This window comes from Adiantum capillus-veneris, chromosome 7 (assembly GCF_014529385.1).
Source record: "Adiantum capillus-veneris isolate H3 chromosome 7, ASM1452938v2, whole genome shotgun sequence".
Lineage (NCBI taxonomy): Eukaryota > Viridiplantae > Streptophyta > Polypodiopsida > Polypodiales > Pteridaceae > Adiantum > Adiantum capillus-veneris.
In genome coordinates, this window is record NC_140937.1 from 24,150,291 (window position 1) to 24,170,721 (window position 20,431).

At 44.0% G+C, this 20,431-nt stretch overlaps 1 protein-coding gene across 1 annotated transcript in view; it reads left to right on the forward strand.

Annotated features, from left to right (window-relative positions):
• The first annotated feature begins 15,681 nt into the window (after nt 1–15,681).
• LOC147453568 (ATP-dependent zinc metalloprotease FTSH 5, mitochondrial-like) overlaps nt 15,682–20,431 on the forward strand; it is a 110,013-nt gene continuing 105,263 nt past the window's right edge. Inside the window, exons 1-2 of the mRNA XM_086515728.1 lie at nt 15,682–15,830; nt 16,027–16,111. Coding sequence (XP_086371854.1) covers nt 16,085–16,111 — 27 coding nt within the window. The 5' untranslated portion in view covers nt 15,682–15,830; nt 16,027–16,084. The remainder of the gene's footprint in view (nt 15,831–16,026; nt 16,112–20,431) is intronic.

Below are 20,431 nucleotides of genomic sequence, written 5' to 3' on the forward strand. Positions count from 1 at the left end.
GGAGGGCTGTAAAGCACGGCATGTCCCTCTGACCGAGACGCTCATTTTGAGCTATCATACGTTCTATTCTATAGCTAGGTCAGAAAAAAAGGACCAAAAAATCAAAAAATAAATAAATAAGAAAAGACTTGGGTTGCAAAACACCCAAAATTACTAGGTGAGCAGCCTTTACGGGCCCTCACTGACACTTCTAGGGGATCCAAGTCATATGAACCTACGCTCTGGACGAGTGTTAGAGCACGAGCATATTGGTAGTGCCTCCATTTACGCGGGCACCCATTATTTCTCCACCCTAGGTTCTAGACCTTCGGCCGGGACTCAAGGTAGCGCGACCCAAGATCCTCATATCGCGTCTAGTGATTCTTCCTCTGACTACGAAGTCATGGAGGGGTATCTTACACCAAACACTGATAGTTCAAGTCAAGACATGCATGCCATGGGCCCACGGCCCGGGTCCAGCGTGCTTAGCCGCTTAAAAGAGACCCTTAGTAGAGCTACTCGCTCCGAACATGCGGTTAATGAAATAAATGAAGGCAATGGGGAAGTAAATTTGTCATTCATGCCTAAAATGGACCCTATGCTTCTTGAGAGTGTGCATGTGAATGTTCCATCCACTGCACCTCCTGATCCTTTAGGACTATCTCCCTCTGAGGTTTTACTACCCGATGGTAGGAGTCTTGCAGAAGTACAAGAGATCGAACGCTATATGCAAGCAACAAGGGAGAGGGAAATTGAGAACCTACGAAGGCTAGAACAAAATCGAGCCCTGAAAGCAAAGGCTCCTATGACAACAATCATGCCAGCCGAGCAACCGAGTGCTCCCAAGGTAGCAGTCACGGAGGGGCAAGCTATGGGGAGCAATAATGCTTCCACTTCAAGGGAAACCTCCAGCACGCCAGGCCTAGATGGGATATTCCTAAAAAAAAATTGGGAGTATGACCTACAAGTAGAAGCTTTAACTGATCGGTACACAGGACACACCTATCATGTGGGTTGGTTAGATGTTATACAATCCACATCGGGTGCTACTAGCATAGATGAGCAACAACAGAAAGTCTGTGATGTCCTCCATAGGATTGTCGAGTTAGAAAGACAGAACACAGGGATCAACATGCCTTCAACAGGCCTAATGAAATTCTTGGATACGGGAAAGGCCAACCAACCAACCCTGTCACAAATGGAGACTCCCTCAGTGAGCCCATTGATCCTCCATATGTTGTTTTGCCAGGAGCCTCAGTACAATCTGAGCCCACAAGTGGCAGCTTTACCTTCCCAGATCTAGCTCATCTTTCTCTTAATGACACTACGGCTACCATGCATATCCCAGTGGTGAGCATGACAAGAAGTACACCATGGAGTTCATTTGTTAACACTGCGCCGATGCCTAGTAGCACAGTGCCCCCAACTATACCTACATGTATATATCAATCATGTGCACCTGTCGTACCTCAGCCTCATGTAGCTCCTACACCTCCGATTATTCCAAGAGCTTACAATCCACAATGGAATTATCCAAGCTCTTATACAAGTGGAGCCATGCCATTTAATAATAACATGCCATATCAGGCACCCCCTATGCCTAGGGCCACGCCTGTAAACTTTGGACCACCGTCTGGTACACCACCATACGAAATTTGAGACTCAAGAGCCGTGCGTATGCCAAGGCCAAGGCCAACTCCCATCTCACATGTGGTTCCAGGAGCACATACAACCATTTTACCTGCTCAAATAGGAGATTTGGCAGCATTTGCTCAAACTATCGGTCGCTCTATTGTGGAAAACATGTGTAGTGCACCTGATAGAGAGCCTAGGAGCAAGGCAGTTCAAGTAGCTAAGCTCACACAGAAATTCAGTGGAGACGGAGATGCTAGAAAGCATATGGAAGTCTTTGAACATGTGTGCGATTCCTTGGAAGAGCACAATGAGCTACATAAGTGTAAGGATTTGAGTTTGACCCTAAGCGGAAAGGCTGGAGATTGGTATAGAACCTTAAGAGTAGAAGAGAAAATGATCTACTCTACTCTTAGGAGACTGTTCTTAAAAGAATACATACGAGAGGGAGTACTTTGGGGTGTAGCCTCTCAGCTCCAGAAAGCCCAACGAGAAGAAGGTGAATCCGTGAGAGACTTCATTAGTCGCCTAAAGAATTTGAATTCTCGATGCAATCCAAATGAGCGATTCGACAACAACCAATTGCTCGATAGATTCATTAGGGGACTACGACATGAAAGTATCTATAATGGCCTAGTCATTAGAGGTATCACTACTTGGGAAGCAGTCACCATGAATGAAATCCAATTGGAGAATAATTTAATGATTGCAGAAGAAAGAGTGTCTGCCAAGCCGAAGTCTAGTAGCTCGCAAGCATCAGGGCATGAGCCAATGAAGATAAAGCCAATCGTGAAAGAGCAAACGATATCTGAGATGACTTTGGCGGATCTCACAAAGGCCATCCAAGAAAGCCTTAGGGGTAATCGTGCTCCACAAAACACTCATATGTATCCAAGAAGGGAGCAACAATGGTGCTCAATTTGCTTGGGCCCACATACTACGAGTGAATGCCCTACTTTCAGAGTAAAGTTTAACGGGACTTGTAACGCGTGTGGTAGGTATGGCCATCAAGCGAAGGATTGCCTAATGCTTAAACGCTTCATGGAAAATAGACCGCCTATAGCTTGGGCAGACTCACCTCGAGTTCCTGCATTGATGCCTACCCCACCCATGGAGCAACAATTGCCATTACAGCACATGGTCCCTAGAACCCAAAATGTGATCCAAACCACACCGTTGCCACCTCCAGTGCTAGGACCGCAACCCCCTCATCCAAGAGTTACACCTATGAACCAAATAGGTTGCGAGTCATCTAGTACTTATGTAGATTGCGAAGAGGACATAGACTCTAGTATCACCTATGGAGTTGACATGCTTGAGGAGTGTCCCATGTACTATATGGAAGACCATTGGGGACAAATCAAACCGGTATATCAAGCTACTGCGCTAGCAGCAAGAGGCCAAAACATTAATAGTTTTGCCAGGAGACCACCTCTTCAGTGCTACGAATGTGGTGGACCACATCGAGTAGCTGATTGCCCAATTAGAATACAAAAGAATGCCGCACTAACGCAAACAAGTCAAGGGAGTGCATTGGCAATGCCAATACTCACTTGTAATCGTTGTGGCATAGATCATTTGATCGCACAGTGTCCTAACAATCCAAACGCACCGAAAATCACACCATTGAACATAATAGAGATTTTTGATGGGACACCACCAACTATAAACATAGCACCAGTGAATGCACTCACACGGTCGATGCTCCAAAAGCAAAATTACATCCTCGAAGAGAGAGATGCTGCATCCATTGGCCGAGCGAGAAAGAAGAAAACACGAAGAAAGAAATCCTTTAATGCTTCTAGCTCAAAACCTAGTTCAAAGACTAACATAGGGACACGAGAGGATCCCGTGTATATGAATGACCCTGAGGATGACTCAGATTCGATAGAGACCACGGAGACCAAAACTGTTACTACAAAGGAAAAAGCCAGTGAGGAGGATCACGAGAGGGAATTACGACGAACACCAAAAGAGTATTCAAAGTTAAACTACCCAGTTGCGAACCCCCAAGATAAGCCACGAGAGACAAAAAATGAGGATTGCAAGAGAAAGATTGGAACCTATCCAAACCCAACAGTGGAAATTGAACGAGTCCAACAACTGAGGGGTTTGGTGGAAGAAACTCAACGAACATTAGAACCTGAACCCAAACATATCCAGATGTCGGACACAGTGTTTCCCACACAAGTTCAACCTCACAAGAACTACAGGCCGTTAGCTATACCCAGTATCATTCGGGAAGAGAGTGAGGGTAGGACATCTGAAAGTGGACACACACCTTTCCTACTAGAGAGAATGTTTGGTGAGGGAATACCCGACTCCCTAGAGGAAGTGGAGATTCCATCTTCACCATTCTCTTGTCAGGGTCCTACGTCCCACAAGATGCCATTAAATGTTGCCAAATTGATGGATTTCATGTCTTCAAAAGTTAGAACCACCATCATGTCCAAACTATATAAAGACCCTGAGCTAGTCTCAGCTCTTCGAGCCTTCCTCAATGGAGAATTACAGGCCGGATTACCACAGTTTGCACATATGAACAAACCTGACTCGGTAATGAATGATGAGGAACATTTAGCACCACCATCTGACCTAGCGGGACATGAATCTGTAATTGAAGTACCCGTTAACAAGTTGGGGCAATACTTCGAAGGTGATGAATCTAATGCTACTCTACCAATCACTACTAAAGGATTAACTCTAAAGGGGGTCCTTGACGGTGGTGCGGGAGTCAGCATGGTGACAAAGAGTTGTTGGGAGTCTATGGGGCGACCTCACCTTGAAGCCACAAGCGTAGTGGTAAAAATGGCTAATGGATCTATTGTTACGCCTATTGGAATGCTAAAGGATCTCAGAATCAAGGTCTTGGGACACAAGGTAAGGCAAACTTTCATTGTTATGGATTTTTCCAAGCATCCTATGTCATTTGAGATGATCTTAGGGCGTCCATTCATGAGGGAAGCAAAAATGGTGCATGACTGGTCCAAAAACCACGTCTACTTACAGTTCCAAGACTCTGTCATTCGAGTTGATCTTTTAAGTGGTCGAACGCATCCTTTAGGAAATAAATTCATCATTGATAATCGATCAGACACAACAATTCACTCAGCTCCATTACAGTATTGTTACACGTGTAACGAAGACACGGATATTGGGGAGAACTCTCCTTATATGGATATCCTACCCGGAATGGCTGAGTCAGACAATGTCGATTGGGTACACCTAGCGGCAACTATAGATACATGGGGAGCTAGAGGAACAACCTGGGTAACACCAGATGGGGAAGAGATACCACACATTGCACCAGTAAACATGTTAGGTGTAGCGCATGTAACATCCGATGATAAGAAAGAGGCACACCTACCTGAGAGTGAAACCGATGATTCCTCAAAGGCTTCAGGCCAATACACATCAGAAATGGAATCTCAGGGAGAAATGGATTCAGAACCTGAGGAAACATCGAGTGAGCCAAGTATAGAAACTGAAGACTCAAGGTCTAGTACGACCATCTATGGTAATTTATATGAGAGTGAAGAAGATACAAGCGAAGACCTATCAAGCGAGTCGAGTTCAAACATTTACCAAAATCAAAACCTTAACAAGAAACAAAGGTCATATAAGAGACGACGATATCGAGCAAATGTGAGAGCTAGAATAAACAAGGAAAGATCTACTGCAGAATGGCTTAGCTATCTAGGGGCATGTGTTGCTCATCGAAAGCTAGTAGACAATTGGGGTGAACATCTCCAGAGTGTCATGTGGTGCAGCCCGCGACCCATTGACCTCGCTCAATTGGAGGTTACAGAGCCAAAATTGAGTCGAACTATAAGAAGATGTCAAAACCGAGAGTTAGCACAACAACAAAAGGAGGCAGAACTAAAAGAAAGGTCCCCGTTAGGACAAGAGCCTGCTGACTTACATACGGCTCCTAAACATTTTAAATCTTATACCACGGGGGAGCGAAAGGTTGTGTATGCCAAAGCCCAACGAATACCTACCAATGGAAGCAGTGGAGTCTATGATGGTCCAGCGGGAGTTAAAGAGATAGAATTAGCAGAACCAGGTGAGGAGTCTAAACCAGTCTTTATTGCTCAAGACCTTATCGAAACTGAAGAGGCTGTACTTAAGGAGCTCCTCAAGGAATACAAGGATATCTTTGCTTGGACATATCATGACATGAAGGGCGTTCCACCTTCTGTGGTGCAACATACAATTCCCACGATCAACACCGCTAAACCCGTCCAGCAACGACCCTATCCAATGAATCCTAAGTACGCCAAAATTGTACAAGAGGAGATTGAAAAACTTATCCAATGTGGATTCATATACCCTATTGAGCACTCAGAATGGGTTTCTCCAATAGTCATTGTGCCAAAAAATAATGGGAAACTAAGAGTGTGTGTGGACCTCAAGAAAGTTAATGCAGCCACTAGGAGAGATCATTATCCCTTGCCATATTCAGAACATGTGCTTGAAAGAGTTGCGGGCAAGTAAGCTTATAGCTTTTTAGATGGGTACTCTGGTTACAATCAAATCACAATTGCATTAGAGGACCAAGCTAAAACTGCTTTTATCACAGAGTTTGGAGTGTTTGCATTTCGTGTTATGGCTTTTGGCTTAACAAATGCTAGATGGGTACTCTGGTTACAATCAAATCACAATTGCATTAGAGGACCAAGCTAAAACTGCTTTTATCACAGAGTTTGGAGTGTTTGCATTTCGTGTTATGGCTTTTGGCTTAACAAATGCCCCTGCTACATTCCAACGATTAATAAACACTGCGTTTAAAGAATTTCTAAGGGAGTTTTGTGAAGCTTTCCTAGACGACCTTTGTGTTTATTCTTCTTGGGAGAAGCATTTGTTATATCTACGAAAAATATTTGAAAGGTGCAGATTTTATCGCATCTCATTGAACCCTTTCAAATGCCAATTTTGGATTAAGCATGGAGTCATTCTAGGGCATATAGTGTCCAAGAACGGGATATCAACAGATGAGAGTAAGATTAAAGCCATTGCCGATTTGCCACCACCTACGAACTATAAAGGAGTTCAAAGATTTATGGGCCATGTTGGTTATTATCGAAGATTTATTTTAAACTTTGCCGAGATAGCGCGTCCATTGTACAAGCTTCTTATCGAGTTTCACTGGACGGAAGAATGTCATCAATCTTATGAGTTATTAAAGAAGGCCCTAACAAGTGCTCCAATCCTGCAAACACCTGATTGGAATGTACCTTTTCATGTGCATATTGATGCATCAAATTTTGCTATTGGGTGTGTTCTAACTCAACCAGGAGAACATAAATTGGACTACCTTATTAGCTTTGCAAGTCGCCAATTAAATGATACTGAGATGAACTACACTACTACAGAGCGCGAAGGTCTAGCTATGATTTACGCAGTAAAGAAATTTCGCTATTACCTTCTTGCTACCAAGTTTGTGTTTTATGTTGATCATCAAGCATTGCTATATTTGGTAAACAAGCCGTGTTCCACAGGTCAAATTACACGATGGTTGTTAATTCTTCTTGAGTTTGACTTCACCGTTGTTGTGAGGCCTGGGAGGAAACATGTCATGGCGGATCATTTATCTCGTATCCTTAATGGCGAAGCTCCTACGGGGGTTGATGATGAATTGCCTGATACTCCTTTGTTCATTGTTGAGACAATGCCTGAATGGAGTGAAAAGATTGTTAACTTCTTAGTTAATGGTTTTCCACCCAAAGAACTGCGAAAAGATATAGCTCGAAAATTAATCAAGGAATGCGAACCCTATTGCTTACTGGCTGGAACTCTCTATAAGAGAGGAAAAGATGATGTTCTTAGACGCTGTGCCTGCGAGGATGAGTATTTATATATTCTACAAGAGGCACACATGGGCGTAGCTGGTGGTCACTTTTCAGGAAACTTGACTGCCCGAAAGATCTTACAGTCAGGCTATTGGTGGCCCACTCTGTTTAAGGATGCATCACTTTTTGCAAAGGGATGTGATGAATGCCAACGCTCCAAGAAGCCACAAAGAAGTGATAGGATGCCTCTACATCCCATCAAGGTAGCCCAACCATTTGAAAAGTGGGGCTTAGACTTTGTAGGACCAATTAGTTCGGCTGCACGTAACACACAATCACGATATATCATTGTGGCTACCGACTATGTAACCAAATGGGCTGAAGCAAAAGCAACACGGAAGGCGGATGCAAAAACAACAACTAAGTTCCTCTTTGAGAACATTATCACACGTTTTGGATGCCCCTTTGAACTTGTGAGTGACAATGGAACTCATTTTATAAATGAAGTAATAAAAGAACTCGCATCAAACTTCATGATATCACACCACAAGTCTACACCCTATTATCCCCAAGCAAATGGCCAAGCTGAGAGTACCAACAAAACTCTCATCTCCATTTTGACAAAGACAGTCGAGGCTCATCGCACTGATTGGGACCTAAAGCTTACATCGGCTTTATGGGCTTATCGTACTGCGTATAAAGTTGCTATTAATTGCACACCGTTTAAGATGGTGTATGGCCAAGAAGCAGTTATGCCATGGGAGTTTGTCATTCCTAGTCTTCGAGTAGCTTCTCAAGAAGGTTGGGATGGTAACCCCTTAGTGGAGCGATTATATATCCTGGAAAGGCTAGATGAAGAGAGGCAATTAGCTGTGCGAAATGCTCTAGTGGAGAAGGATAGGAGAAAGAAGTGGTTTGATAACCATTTAAAGGATAAAGACATCAAGGTTGGTGATAAAGTTCTTATGTACGGGGTACGTAATGAAAAGAAGAAATTGAAATACGCTGGTAAGGGACCATATCGAGTGTGTGAAATTACCCCGCAAGGTACCATTCGTGTGGAGACTCTAGATGGAGTTGAAACCATTGGATTCCTTAATGGGAGTAAATTCAAAAGATATTATGATCCTCTAAGCTAGGAAGAGTTGCAAGCCATCCATCAAAAGAAGGCTGCCAAGGAACAAGCAGAGCTTAAAAAAATCCAAGCAAGAGTTGAGGCTCGAGAACGACAACAACGTCTTAGACGCCAACGAGAGGCTAATTTGGGAATCACGCAAGCATTTTTCGAGGACACAGATGAAGACTCATTAGAATTTGAGCCACCCCTACGATACCCAATTGAGCTAAATAGCCCCTATGGAAAAGTACTATATAATGCCTTATTAGATATAGGAGCTAAACACAATTTGTTATCCTATGGAGTTTGGTGTCAATTAGGGAAACCGACCCTATCCCCGAGTACGATGCAAGTCAAGGGCATTAATAAAAAGAAAACTGCTATTCTTGGAGTCCTTCAGACCCCTGTTGTCTATGACAATGGAAGCATAGTGCAGAGGTTTCTAGTCATGGCCGCGGGAGCTATGGAAGGCAACGTAAACCTTGGACGCACGTGGATGTTGGCAACCAAATGCACTATTGATTGGGATACTGGTAGTGTCACGACGCGACCACCAACTCTTACCCCTATCATTCAAGCAAAGTCACCTACGTTGCAAACTCTAGCAAAGTTGAAGGATAGCCAACATTCACAAGCCAAGGTGGTTAACTCGTCTTTGCCAGCTACCCATGAACCTAGCACTTCAACACTTGTAGTTACAGCAAGCAGTAATATTGCAAGTACTCAACCTGCACGACCTAAGAGTACATATCAATGGGTCCCCAAGGCCTTACTTCCAACTACCTCAACCCTCCCATCCATTCCAAGAAAAAATTTCATGGGAAAACCAAGAGCGCGCCCTAGGAGAGTCAAGACCAAATCACGATGGATTCCAAAACAACTATTAGAAGCCCAAGGCTACTATGATGGAAATGAGAAAATTTGGGTACCTAAACGTAAAATGTGTCCTTCCCTATCGACAACAAACCCATATGAGTCAAACAGTGTAACGCTAAAGCCAATGGCAGACCGTGGGAAGGGAAAGATCACAGAATGCTACACACCTAGTCCAGAGCTAGTTTGGGCTCTAAGGCAAAACCAATTTATTCCACCTAGATCAGGAAGGGGGGAGTTCCATGAAGCTTCTAGCTCCTCATGTAATACATCCATAGAGGTAAAAGCTTATACACAGCCTCCATCTATAGTAGTGGACCTCCATGAAGCTACAAAAGAATCCACACCTACCAGTGTTCAAAAATCACCTGATGAACCACTTCAAGTTCAATCTTGGGAGAGTACCTTACCACCCTTGCAACTTGACGAGGCACCTAGGGTAATAGAAAACTACTGGCAAAAATCCTCACCTATTACCAACTGGAACAATTGGTTTCAAAGGGTGACGACATCATTTCAAACGGTATGATCTACCCAAGGAAGGGGGGAGTGTTTGTGGACATCCATCATTCACTTGCTTCCCTCTCAACCTTTCTCCCTGACCTCTTAATCTCCAATCTTAGGGAATGTATATATAAAGCCTTATACTCACAAAAACAAGATAAAAAAGTAAAAGAGCAAGAGCCATAACACAAATCATAAAAACAAATTATGCACAAGAACATGACCCTTGTAATATTTGCACTCTAACCATCATCTATTTGCGTGTACAGATATGGATAGTACGCTAGAGTCATCCACTCCTGCCTTGGGTGAGAGGTACCCTCGTTACTTTTCACAAATATTTCACATGGTCTTTCCAGTGCTTGCATGTGAATGGGATTTGATAGGTACGCTAGCATGTGAGAGGAATTTTGAGGAGTTAGAATGGCTGATACGTCTCTTGACCACGTCTGATCCATACTTAGTAGAGAGCGTTTCTCCCATTGCACAAGCCTACCCTTTTGACCAAGATGACTATAGGCGTCTAGTGACCTTCTTAGTAAACATGGGCATCTATGATGAAGAAGAAAATTTACACGACTACACGGATGGCACATATGGTCTCATGGATGATGACTTTGTTTATCTCGACGACGAGGATAGGGGTTTAGCCTTAGGGTTTCCCCCCAACCTCTACAATATCCTATTCCCTTGACTCTCTAGGGGGAGTGCAAATAATTAGGTTAGGGTTCCTTATGTTTTTTGTTGTGATCAATAAGGTTGGTACCTTTTTCCACTAATGTGCCTCCTGGAGGTATTCCTTTTGTTTCCTAGTGTGTACAGGAGCGTGTTGCTATTGGTAGGATTTGGACCTTCATGGAATCTTCATCTCGACTCACTCTTCAAATCAAGCGCGACCATCGACACAAACAGGTGTTTCTTGTCCATTAGCATTGCCCCTTATCTTTTTTGCATCTATGATTGTCAGGTTTAATTGTGATTGGTAGCCTAATATTCACCGCATTTGCTTAGTATCAAACATTTAATTCAATGTAATTTTTTGTCATAATCACTTGTCTAGGTTTAAAAATCAAGCAGTCCGACTAAGCTAGTTTGACCAAGTTAGGTGTTAGAAATCTTCTCTTAATACCATGGGGAATGCCTTCCTAATAATCAATGGTTACTTAGGTTCTTAATCCGATTTAGGCAGCATTGTGTGAAATGTACTAGGGCTTTCTAGTGGGCTTTGACCCTATTGACCTTTAGCTTAAGTATTATAAAGGGAGTTTACTAGTGTGATGAGCCTGGGGAGGTGTATCAGTGTTATATGAGCCCCCAAAGTTACAAAATTAAAATGCTGAAAATGAACAAACAAAAAATCAAAGTGCCACACTGTAAAATCTTAAGCTGGAAGAGAAATCTCAGCTTGATTTGGTACTTCACTCACATGTATTGCCTATGGTACTAGAGCCCTAGAGGTTCCCAGTATGGGCGCTTTTACTTGAAAAGCAAAAAACCCAAGGCATACAAAATAAGCACACACATCAAAATTGAATCACTGTGAAAAGACTTTGGGGGGTCAAAGAAAAAGTAATTAGTCAGGCGATGATTTCATGAGAAATTCCTTTTATGGTAGCTTAACTACAAGGTCTTCTAGATATAGCCTCTAGTCAGCCCTCGAACATGAATACTTGGCTCTCACTATTAAACAACTTAATTGACCACATAAAATTAAGAAGCTTACCCATGGTATTAATATTCGATCTCTAGTGCCTTTCGACCGTCAAATTAGCGACCCCAGACTTGTTTTATTTTTTACCTTTACATCTGTTTATGCATTTGATTACATTGCAATTTAATGTTCATTGCGGACAAATTGTTTGAAATTCTTTTACCAATCAATTTGTCTACCTAAAACTGCATATGGTTTTTAATCACTTATGAGAATGCAATTACTGTGCCAATGTTGTTTGATTTTGCAGTGACTGAAAAAGGCTAAGGACATTCATCTCATGCTCTTCCACCTCGACGAACGAGCTTCAACTCAATAGCTTCCGAGGACGGAATCTACATCAGGAAGGGGGGCATGTTAACCCTCACGGCTCACGGACACCCCATCACCTACGACGGACGTGTATTATGTATTTGGTAGAGTCAGGTACCGGGCTTGTCGGACCAATAGGAAAAGGGTAAGAGTGATCGCCGATGAGAGGCGCACTCTAACTGGGACATTCAAGGGATTAGTTGGCTAAGCATGGGCGCCCAAGTGTGAATGGGGTGAGCTCATATAAAAGCCAACTAAACCTAAAATTCACTCATTCTCTCATTTGTGCAATATAAGAGTGCTCTTGCTCCATCTCCATCTCCATCTTCTTCTTCTTCACCTCCTCGTGTGTGTGTGTATGTGAGAGAGAGAGAGGGAGGGAGAGTGTGTGTGCGATCGAGCATTACGAAGGCACGACGGCGGCGAAGCGGTTGAGCGCGGCACGACTGCAGCTTCTTCTTCATCGCGGCGAGGAATCCTCCACGGTAGGAGCATAGAGCGATGAGTGACACACCATTGCCCTCTTCTGAGCTTGCTAGATTAGTCTTGTTGTGTGCTTGGAGCCATTTGTGGCTCGCACACGGTGTATCGGCAAGTCCCTTGCTTCGACAGTGCGGCAAGGAGCGCACATGAAGCAACAAGAATTTCAAGTCCAAGAAAAGGCACATGCATGTGGAAGATTTTGGAGAAACTTGAGAGGCAAGCGGGTTGAGAATTTTGGTAACTTGAGTCTAGTGGATATGTACACACATTGTAGGCAATTATATGAGCAAGCAAATACTGAAAAAATGCCATTTTATGGTTCACTCCCATGTATGCCATCTTTTTTTACTATTGAGGATGTATGCGGTGGGCTTGAAAAGTTGGCTACTCGCAAAGCAGGAGATCTTCAAGGTATCAAGCCGGAGATGATCAAATTGACGGGAGATTTTACCCATGAGTGGATGTGTGATATGTTCAACCTTGCACTTCAACATGGTATGCCTTATGATTGGAGTTCTAATTGGATTAAGCCTTTGCATAAAGGAGGGGGATGTAAAGAATGTAAGCAACTACCGGACTATAATGATTGGGTCTCTTATGGCAAAGTTGTTGGGGTGCATAATGGAGATGAAATTGAGTGATTGGGCTAAAGAGAATGACAAGCGTGCAAAGGGACAAGCGGGTTTTCGTCGATGCCATAGCACCATTGATCATCTTGTCACTCTTCGTGTTCTCATGGAGGAAAGTCGGTTGAAAGGCAAGCGATTGTATTGTTGTTTTGTGGACTTTAAGAAAGCCTTTGATATGATTCCACGTAACAATTTGTGGAGAAGGATGGAAGAACTCCAAGTGCCAAGTGAGTTTATGCTTGCGGTTTCTCGAATCTATGAGAAGGTGATTTGTCAATTGCGCATGGGAAGATAAATTTCAAAAATTTTTGTAAGCACTATTGGGGTTAAACAAGGATGTCCATTGTCACCAACTCTCTTTGGTCTATGCATCGATCAATTGGAACAAATGGTACTTGACTTTATGCAAGAAGAAGGCATTGAAGAGGTCACTATTTGCAATGCGGTAATCATGCTTTTGTTGTATGCGGATGATGTAGTGCTTCTAGCACACACTTTAGAAGATGCACAAAAGCTTATGGTTGTCCTTGAGAACTTTTGCTTGCATAGTGGGCTGATTGTAAATGAATCCAAAACAAAGGTTATGCTTGTGAAAACCAACCATAAGGAGAAGCCATGCATTGTGTACAACAACGAGACACTTGAAGTTGTTGAGAGCTTTAAGTACCTTGGCCTTGAGGTTCCATCCAATCACAAGTGGCATGAATGTGCTATGCATCGTTTGGAAGCGGAAAAGAGAGCATATTATGCATTTGAGAACATGTGTAATGCGGGAAACATCAAGTGTTGGGTTCTCAAGAAGTATCTTTTTTATGCATTGGTGACACCGGTTCTTCTTTATGGAGTTGAAGTGTGGGGCGGGAGCATCTCAAAGTCTACTTGGAAAGAGTTTGAGAATGTCCAAAAGCGTTTTCTTACAAACTTTCTCCAAGTTAAGACACAAACACCATATATGCTCCTACTTCTTGAGTCGAGATCTCTTCCAATTGAGGTTATGGGCATGGAAAGGGTTGTGGAGTACATGATAAAGATGCGTCAAAACCCCTCACATCAACTTCCTACAATTGCATGGGAAGCAAGCAAAAAAGTTCAAAAGACGCATAAAAGCAAGATCTTGAGCACGAGATGGATGCAAGACATAAAGAAGTGGTTTGGGAGATGGGATGCATTACACTTGCTACATGATGCTTCAATTGACTCTCAAGTGAATGAAGCTTTTCTACAACGCCAATGTATTACGGCTTGGGAGAAATCCGGTGGGTCACGCTTCATACATTACACCACCTATATTGCCCCCAACTACAAAACCATGTTCTTCGCTGAGAGAGGAAACCGTACTCACACTTACATGCTTGAGCCTATTCCCTTGTCCGCGATACGCACTATCGCAGCAATTCGACTTAGCTCCCATTTCCTTCGATGCGAGATAGGGCGTTGGGGCAATGGAGAAGAGTCAAATCGATTGTGCACATTATGCTCACTGCAAGTTCGAGAGTCTGAGTACCACACACTACTAGAGTGCTCAGCTTTTGATCACATCCGAACTTGCTTCTCTCACATTTTCAGCCATAACTTAGACCTACACACTTTCCTCTCCCAGCCAAAGTGTGGGCTCTCCATTGCGACTCTCATCACTACAATTTTGGAGCATCGAGAGTCACTCATCAGCCATACACATACTACATCACATGTAACTTTGGTCCCATAGGTCATATTTGACCTCCGAGGACGATGATAAAATCTATCTATCTCTCTCCCTGCCTCCCTCCCTCCCTCCCTCCCTCCCTGTGTGTGTGTGTGTGTGTGCGTGCGCACGCGCGTCTCTCTCTCTGTGTGTCCGTCTCTCTCTCTCTCTCTCTCTCTCTCCCCCCCTCCCTCTCTCTCTATGTGTGTGTGTGTGTGTGTGTGTGGTGTCTCTCTCTCTCGCCCCCCGTCTCTCTCTCCCTTCTCTGTTTCCGTCTCTCTCTCTCTCTCTCTCTCTCTCTCCCCCCCCCCCCCCCCTTCGTGTCTCTCTCCCTCTCTCTCCCTTTCTCTCCCTGTGTGTGTGTGTGTGTGTATCTGTCCCTCCCTCCCTCCCTCTCTCTCTGTCTCTCTCTCTCTCCCTCTCTCCCTCTCCCTCCCTCCCTCTCTCTCTCTCCCTCTGTGTGTGCACAGACACACACACACACACACACACACACACACACACTTTGTGCACATGCACTGCAGCTGCAGTCCACATGTTGGATGCTCTCTCTCTCTCTCTCTCTCTCTCTCTCATGCGGGGTCCCGACCCTTCAATTCACATGTGAATCTTCACCAATCGTGATGACCCTCTTTGCGCACATGTCGTGGCGGCAACAACCACACCGATCGTCAAGGGCCATGAGGTCGCACACATGTTAGACGATCATCTTGGAACCGACAACCTACTCGTCAACCTTGGGGTTTTTGTAAAGATAACATGCCACCGCTTAAGCAACGTTGCAAACGGCTAGGGGAGAGGCATGACTTTCTGTTGAAAGCGAAAGGAGCACGGTGAGTAGGCGATTCGCTAAAGTCCAAAAATGTGGTGAAGCAACAAGGAATCTCCACCGGTTGGGGTGCTCTTTTGGGTGCATGCGTGCATCCTGTGTGTGTGAGAGAGAGAGAGAGAGAGAGAGAGAGAGAGACTTTGATCGAGGCACATGGGAAAAGCCATTACCTAGGTCAAGTGATCGATCACGATATACTCTTGCATTCCTTTAGTTGGATTTACGAGTGTCCTTGGTGCCGGCATTGCACTGCCCCTACGTTCGCCCATTCTCCCATTTACGCAGGTGAGCGGAGAGAGAGAGAGAGAGAGAGAGAGAGAGAGAGAGAGAGCGCTTCTGGCAAGTGCATCTTTGATGGATCGTGGAATGTAAATGCATCACGATAAGCTCTACTGTTCAACGTTTGGCTGTGAACTGCCAATTATCACGTGTTTGGCTTTTTGCCTGCAATACTCATATATTTCTCTTGCATGATGAACAGGACCAAGCTTCCATATCCTTTGGATTGAGTCGGTAAACTTCCATTTGTGCAGGCAAAAATGGCATGGTGGCAACTAGTTAAAAATGTGAGTTATTTCACCTGTAAGATGCGACTGGCGTAACGTTAAGGGGGGACTGGATGGGTGTATTTTTAGCTCTTAAAATGTTTGAGTTTGTGTGCGGTTAAGCCTTGCTATGGTTCCATGAGCTGAAACGACTGCCTTTTGAGCATCTGCCCTGAATAAACTCTCCCCCCCCCTCCCTCTCAACACACTCTTTTTTCAGTAAATTTTTTTGGGATTAATTTGCAAATGGGAAACCTCAAGGCGAGGAAAACCCAATACAGAAGTGTTCATCTGTGAAAGAGGCTAAAAGCATTCATAGGAAATCTGATTCATCTTTGAGGGATATCACCAACTTCCCAGGCAAAACGTAAAGATTGCCTAAGGGAAAGCTTGAAAAACTGAAAGGGATTTGCATCAAAGCGAAGGAACATGTTGTCGTTACGTTGACGCCACATGGTCCAATAAGCCCAAAATGTGACCCACATAATGAAGACCGCAAATCGTTGTAAGGAAGGCAGGAACATACTGCCATTACGTTGACGCCACAGGGTCCAATAAGCCCAAAATTTGACCCACATAAAGAAGACCGCAAATCGTTGTAAGGAAGGCAGGAGAATGCCCAAGCCCAAAACATAATGTGGAAGAGCATAGAGGGGAAATGAAGCCGCATACAAGCTGCTATGTGGCAAAGAAAACCTTTAGTAATGCAACAATCCCAAAGCACGTGACTAATTGTCTCTTGTGCAGTCGAGCAACGAACACAACGAGAAGAGAAAATATGACGTGCATTGAGAAAAGAGCCCACCGGGAGAACTCCAAGCAAGCATTTCGAGAGAAACAATCGCTCCTTCAAAGGCAAGTGGCTCTATCAAAGGGCAGAGAGTGGCTTCTTCCACCAAGTATCAAACTTGTGCATTGACCATAGGGCATTATAGTGATCAACAATCTAGGTTGTGGTAGAAGAAGAGCACAAATCTTACTAGCAAACATAGCCTCAAGGGCGTGTCTCGAAAAAACCAATCAGACATGCGAGCACCATCAGCCAAAGGCGGAATGGGCAAAAAGGCAACTAGCATGTGTTGAAGCTCTCTCCAAAGTTGACGGTAATGCATACCCAATCCAAAATGTTGAGTGACAAGGGGAAGACCGAAAAGTGTAGCTCGCCGCATCAACCACATCACCAACTACTTGAAGGCCATGAGAAGAGAGAAAGTATGAGGCAAACGGTCGACCAAAGTAAGAGAGAATGCTTGACTCCAATGAAGACTCTTGAATCAAAGCGAATTCCCTCCTCGCTGCTGTTGACCATGCCATGATAAATGAATTATAACATCTTTCCAAGTAAAAATCAAACTGGAAGTAACATGACATCCAACAATGTGTCCTTTTATCTTGCCAAACACGACCTCCCAAAGAGATGGTTGCAAATGACCGAAGGCGGAAGTAACAACATGCTGACACAAGCAGGCAAGCGTAAGAGCCCAAGCTGAGTTTGTGTTAGGTGCAGCGGAATGATTGTTTGCGCTTTGCTCAAGATGAGTACTCCGAACTGTGCTCAAGGTTCCTTTTGTTCTTATGGAAGGTAGAGCCTTCCCTCTACCTTCCGTTCTTAATGAGAGAATGCTATGATCACAAACAAAGTGAATGGACACTGTGCGTGCAAGTGTATGAGACTGAGAGATAGAGAGAGAAGAGAGATACGACACCAGAGACGTAAAACCCTCATCCGAAGGCCCCACTCTCGTCGGCGAGAGCGGTCTACTTATGATTGCACAAACTGGTACAAACTGAATGCATGTGACTGATGCAAGTCTAGGCTATGTCGACGATGACGACGGTGATGACGAAGTCGACCTAAGGGCTGAAATCTGCAATCTTTCTACTGCTGTCCAAAAACGCTATGGGTTGAAATCTGCAAATGTTCTATCTGTTGAATTCTGACTCTATGTCGATGACGACGATGCGACGACGACGTGCTGAAAACGCTAGTTTTGGCTGCGTTTCAAGAGGCTGAAAATGACGTTCTTCTGCAATGTCTAGGGTTGAATCTGCTATTGTTTTGAAGGTTGAACACGTTGCTGCAATTCCTCCATCGAAGGTTGAAAATGAAAACGCGGGCAGCTTTGGGTAGCGTGAGTAAAAACGCTAGGCTTCTGGGAAATGCTGGCGATGGTAGCAAGGCTGAAAACGTCAGGGCCAGGGAGACTGTGGGCGATACCAAAAACGCTAGGCTTAGGGCTGGAAAACGCCAAGGCTTGATGGTGCTGAGGGGTTCTTGCTGAGAAGGTGCCTGTTGAGCGGGGAGCTCTTGCTGCCTCTTCTGCCATTTAGTGCTAACTTGGGTTTACTTATATACAAACTTAGCAAAATTGCCCTATCTACTTTTGTTGGGAAGTCACTTAAATTAATAAGTGAAAAATGTCAAAAATAGGGAAAATAGGCTAAAATCACTGGAAAATTCCCCTATCTGATTCTGATGGATTCTGATGGAAATGCTTATGATCATGCTGTGTGCAATTAGAGGATATGCATCTACACTAAGTGACTGGGCATGCACTGTCTACGAATAGACTCACAAAAGTGCCATCACTTTCAATCTAGACTGACTGAATCCTGATCATGCTGTAGCTTGTCCACGGACACATAGGGCTGGATGTGTCACGTGACATCCCCTCCTTTTCAAAGTGAGGTACTGGTACCGAAATGTATGGCGTCGAGGGAGATCGCCAATAGCATCCGGAATCCTGGAAGAGACTTTTCGCCGACCCACTCTGATGTGTGGGTCGTGCGGTACTTGAACTTCATAAAGGTTTGCAATGCTTGCTTCTTTGGGCCGCGCCGAAAGCGACAGTCTTTTGTGGCTCCTTCAATGCTTCAACTTCGTTTAGAATCCTGCTTCTTTCCTCTTCAAGAATCTCCATGGCTGAAAATTCCTGAAATCATTTCCAAGGCAAAACCATGAACATATCTATTCCATGTAAAGTGAGTGGAAAAAATCTTGTCTTCCTCGAAGACTGTGCATGCAATGTAGATGAACAAAGAAACGGACTGACAAACCGTTCATCAAACACATGCAAACAATGAGATTGAATCTTTCTCTTTTGATCTAAAGAAATCAACTGGGGCAATTCACAACGGAAATGCCCATGCTTGGTGCTCATACTTTCATGTGCTCTTTCTACAAATGTGTCATGCCAAGGAAGAGACATGGAATGTGACTTCCTTGAATGCATACTTTTCAGCTTTTCATGAACAATCCGCATACATCCGTGCTCATTCATGAGAGAAACGTGCTCAATGTACAATATGTTATGTCCAGGAAAAGGGATCACATAAAGATGCTGACTAAAATACAAGAAACGATCATGAATGAAACATTCGAACAATGCGTGCGTATCAATCATGCGAACACATAATACTTCCTGTGAGGGTTCTTTGGACCTAGGCTCGAGAGCCAAGATCGCTTTTGCTTGAAGGGTCGAATTGTCCTGTGGGGGTTCTTTGGACCTCGACTCGAGAGCCAAGATCGATTCTTCGTGATCGATCGAATTTGCAACGAGGTTAGCTTCGCTAGAAAAGCATCAACTAATATATCATCCTTCTTGTGAACAATCACATCTTCTTCATGCAACTCATCATGCTTGTGAGAAATCGCATCTTGATCAGCAAATCATCATGCTTGTGAGAAATCACCTCTTGATCATGCAAATCATCATGCTTGTCATTGTCATGCAATTCTTCATGCAAATCATTGTCATTCAAGTCATCATGCTTCTCATAATCATGCAAATCATGTGTGTCTTGCTTTGGAGAAGAAGAGACTGAGAGAGTCTCCTTTCCCCAAATCTCTTGCATCTGTGCCTGAACTTGAGAATAGAGTCGCCAGAACTCTTGTTTTGTCGGTCGCTCTGTTCTTGTATTGCTTTGGCTTCCTTCCTTGCTGCTTCTCTTTCTGCGTCTCTTTTTGCTCTTCTTTCTGCGTGTCTGCGTTCCATTTCTGCCATTCTTTCTGTATGTCCGCGTTCCATTTCTGCTTTTCTTTTTGCGTTTCGTGCTTCGCGTTCTAACTTCCTTTCCATAAACATCTGATCCAACTCCTCCATAGGAGTTAGTGCAATCTTGGTCGTAGATGGGGAAGGGTGAGGGTTGGAAAAACCTCCCGGTGGGAAAAATTCTTCTTCGCCTCTCTCATGCTCATCACCTCCAAGCGAAGTATCCATTCCGCTTCGAGTGATGACCATTCTAAAGTCGTGGGTTCTTGTGGGTTCTTAAGTTCACGAGGAACTTGGGTTCTTAAGTTCACGAGGAACTTGGGTTCTTGCGGGTCTTGGTTCTTGAGGT